The sequence below is a fragment of the Pocillopora verrucosa genome, chromosome 3 (genome assembly GCF_036669915.1).
Source record: "Pocillopora verrucosa isolate sample1 chromosome 3, ASM3666991v2, whole genome shotgun sequence".
NCBI classification, from domain to species: Eukaryota; Metazoa; Cnidaria; class Anthozoa; order Scleractinia; family Pocilloporidae; genus Pocillopora; species Pocillopora verrucosa.
In genome coordinates this window covers 25,760,220-25,764,108 of record NC_089314.1, presented here as the reverse complement: position 1 = coordinate 25,764,108, position 3,889 = coordinate 25,760,220, and the positions used below count along the sequence as shown (strand labels likewise).

Here is a 3,889-nt window from a genome sequence, read left to right as displayed (position 1 = left end):
GTTGTGTAACGCCATAGTCATGTTTGGTAAGGTGACGCGATTAGACCTGGGGCGAGATTCATTCCCCTCGCAGCCATATCCGCGGAGAGGTGGGGATAGTTTCTGGATGGCTAATCGCAGAATTCAGAAGAGGGGTGGAGATGGGGAAATTATGGAACTGAATGTTATTTCTCTTAGGATTAATTTTTTCTCCCTTAACTTATAATCTTATCCAGGCTCGCTCTTTCAATTTATGACCAAACAAACTCGATTTTTAAATTTAACTCTCAATGTCTTGTCACGCATTCAACCCAGTTCTACTGTATGTTGTTGTTCGTGGTGTCTCTATGGCGTCCCATTCTTTACCCGAGTTACAGAAGGGATACTATGAAAGGTCACTTGGATGGGAAGAGATTCAGTCTATAATCTCTTTTGGAAGGTCATTATCGATTCTTATCGCATACGAATGAAAGGATTGGCACCCAGTAGAGGAAAATAATCGCAGAACTCACAAGCGGTTAGACGGTATCGCTGATCCCTTTTAAGGTATCGCTGATCCCGCGCGAGTGTTCAGTATTTTCTTATCGAAAATTATGGCCGCTATATCTTTAATTTTAATGGCAGCCGAAGGCTGAGGAGGGAAAGAAATTTGTACCAAGGGGGCGGTCGTCGGTCAGAAATAAGCTGGGAAGGGGAGCCCCTCCCCCGCTTCTTACCCCCATTGTCCACTCTAACTCCAAATTAAACATGGCCGGTCGGATAAACGATCGCGAGCTTATAACGTTAGCTCGCATTAGTAATAGGTGGGGATGGTGGGGATGGTTCCGTGGTTTCAAGATGGAGAGGGGGGAGGGGGGGGGGAAGAGGGGGGTATTGGAAGACTTGGAAGAAATTTAACATTTATAGGCGGAGAATAAAAGTAAAAATCAAAGTTAGTCGTAAAACTGTTTTAAGAACTTTGTCCCTCCCGCTGCGTTGTAGTTTCCATTTTTGCTGATAGCCTAATGCGCATTCGCTCGTTGAATGTCAGACCCATAAAATTTCTAAGCTCTCACTGTTTGGCATGCAATCTGTATCCGGGTTGATGTTATTTCAAATCTTTTCCTCTTGTTTAATGTACAGCCTCCTGTCTCTGTACCGTACCACGAAAGGTGATCATTTAACAGAGAAGCGAACACTAGATTTTTAATCTAAGTGGTCGATCAATTCAATTAATGACTAAATTATTCCTGGATTATTTTTGCCAATGTTTTGATTGTCCCTAAGCTTCTTACTCAGGCCATCTCCTAAATATTCACTACACAATTTTCACTCCCAGAAAGTCACCATTATAAAGACGTCAACCCTGTCCGGCTCTCTCCCGTCCCATAGCATCCCCATTACCCCACCTATTAGTTATAAAGATTTAAACTTTTCCCCACGGTTCAAAATTTCGTCACTTGCTTCCTATTATTATTTGTTATGATTTTCAAATGACGCGAATTTATTCACAACTGGTTCTCCAAAAAGCCAGGTAAAGCGGCCGGACGCATTTGTCTACATGCTGTTAACAGTCCTTTTGTTTTTTTCGCTAGACCTTCCACGGCCGCTTTTGTACTGCATGACCAAAAAGTAGAAGACAGGGAACATCCTCAGTCTATACCGAGCTGATGAAAAGGCAGACATGGCAATAAATAGTATTTGCAAAAAAAATTGAATTGTATTCTGATTCGCGTGATCTCATTACGATGATTAATGGTTCATAGTTCATGGTGTACGCATTTCACACTAAAACGGTCAGTTGCATTACATCGAGGTCTCTTCCTCTGTTTGCTCGCTCTGAAAGATTTCCTTCATAAGGCAGTTCACAGCTTTTCCAAAAACGCTCTTTTCACCGGACACCCAATCGCGTGAAACGATCTCGAAATGACTCACAAGGCCGTGATTGTGGCAAAACTGATTCAATGCCAGTTCACTTTCAAATGTCTTGCCAGCCCCAATCCATTGTGATAGCTCTTTTCCTAAGTTATCAGTAACAAATACACATGGAACAGACGGACAAACCTCCATTACCATCTTCCTCAATTTTACAGCTTCATTCAGCGAAGAAGGCCTTAGTGTATCCCAGAAAACCAGCGCTCCATGGCAGTCCTTAAAGAGAATCCTCCGTAGGCTTGATACACGTCCTAGTTCACCTATCTCCAAGATTCGCAGGTTGATAAAGATCGGTTTCTCTACTTCATTTCTGAGCCATTTCATTCTCTTCAAATACTGATCCACGAAGAGAGCAGAAGGGCGAAGTCCTCGAACTGGAGGCGTTACTTGGAGGTAATCATTGATAAGAACACCCATATTTCCCACTCCGCCGATACATAGGATTTTCACGATTTTGTTTCCTAGTCGATCGCTATCGATTTCGCGTTCTAAAAATTCTTCGTTCGTTGTAAATGTTTTCATCTCGACGTCTTTTCCCAGCCTCTTTAAACAGTTTTCGTTGCCCTCCTCTGGCAATTCATAGTTCGAAGCTACACTGGACAGAGAGTTTGACTGCAGCATATTCACAGTTCAGAAACGACACTTCCGGTTTCTTCGATTCTGAGACCGCCGTGTTTTCTCAGGGCTTCACAGAAGTAACTCAGCTTAGAGCGGTTTCCCCTTGAACACCAGCTGAAGATTGATCGCTGATGGTATAGAACATTGTTTTTTGGATGAATGAGCGAGGATAGTCTAAATATTCCAATGAAAGTTGCAGTTAGAAACCTGAACGTCTCTGGTTTACCTCTGTTTGTTTTGTCGGAAGGGTGGAAGAGGGGGGTAGGGGTTATTACCAACTGGGAGTAAAAGTGATCGAGAAGTGAATAGGGGTTGATTTACAGAATACATCGCCTGTTACGGCACGGTTACAAAAATTCCTCTAGTATGACTGTTTTTGTTTCCATTCTTTATTTTCTCAGCTCCTCTATCTAGTGGCTTGCTAATCAAGCAGCGGTAAATCCCCATAGAGCAAATTATATTGCAAACTCGACGAAATTGTGAAATCAACGCTCGCGGTTATTAAATTCTCCCGTTGCTCATTTTGAGCACCCCTTTCCAATGCATTCTAACTTCAAATGGTCTTGATTATTTGACTTGTTTGATTGCTTAACATAATTATAATTATTTTGCTAAGTTGCGTGACAACACCTGGAACACGTTCAAGCTTGATCTCCTACTGGAAACCGTTCTTTGGAAGAAACGTTGCGTGACATTCCGAGGAAACCGGTATTTGCGAGTTACGTGACAAAATAGCGTAAAATCACCAATTAGTAAATTATAACGATATCTACAAACAAACTTCTTATGCTAAATTCTTGATGCATAGTCATTTAACACGTAACTTTGCAGTTGAGTCTGGTACACGTTTAATTAACAGTCTCTTTCGTAGCCGTTACTTAGTCTCGACACGAAACGCGGAGTTCGTTGTGAGATAAAACCTAACATCGGCTGCGAAGGACATCAGTCGCTGAATAATTGCGTTACACGCAAGACTGTTCTTCTTTCTTTTCGCTCTGCAAAATCCCGTCAAGAAGACAGTTCACAGCCTGTCCAAAAACACTCTTTTCACCGGACACCCAATCGCGTGCCGTGATCTCAAAATGATTTTCAAAGTTGTGATCTTTACAGAACTGATCCAGCGCTAGCTCGCTCTCAAATATCTTCCCCGGCCCAATCCAGTTTATTGAACTCGAGCAAGAGTCTGTCACATTGTCTGTGACAAGAACGCAAGGAATCGGAAGCGATATATCCTCCCTGATCTTCCTCCGCCATTGCAATGCTCCAGCAAGTGACGATGGGTTGTGAGGTCCCCAAAACACCATGGCTCCTTGACTGTGCTTAAAGAAGACCTTGGTCATGGCGGAGAAGCGTTCCATTTCAGCGATGTCACATAGTT

The 3,889-nt window shown here is 42.7% G+C and overlaps 1 protein-coding gene across 1 annotated transcript in view; it reads right to left on the bottom strand.

Moving 5' to 3' along the window:
• Positions 1-2,880: 2,880 nt before the first annotated feature.
• LOC131777843 (ras-related protein Rab-32-like) overlaps positions 2,881-3,889 on the bottom strand; it is a 1,502-nt gene continuing 493 nt past the window's right edge. Inside the window, exon 1 of the mRNA XM_059094198.2 lies at positions 2,881-3,889. This exon is cut by the window's right edge and continues 493 nt beyond it. Coding sequence (XP_058950181.2) covers positions 3,474-3,889 — 416 coding nt within the window. The 3' untranslated portion in view covers positions 2,881-3,473.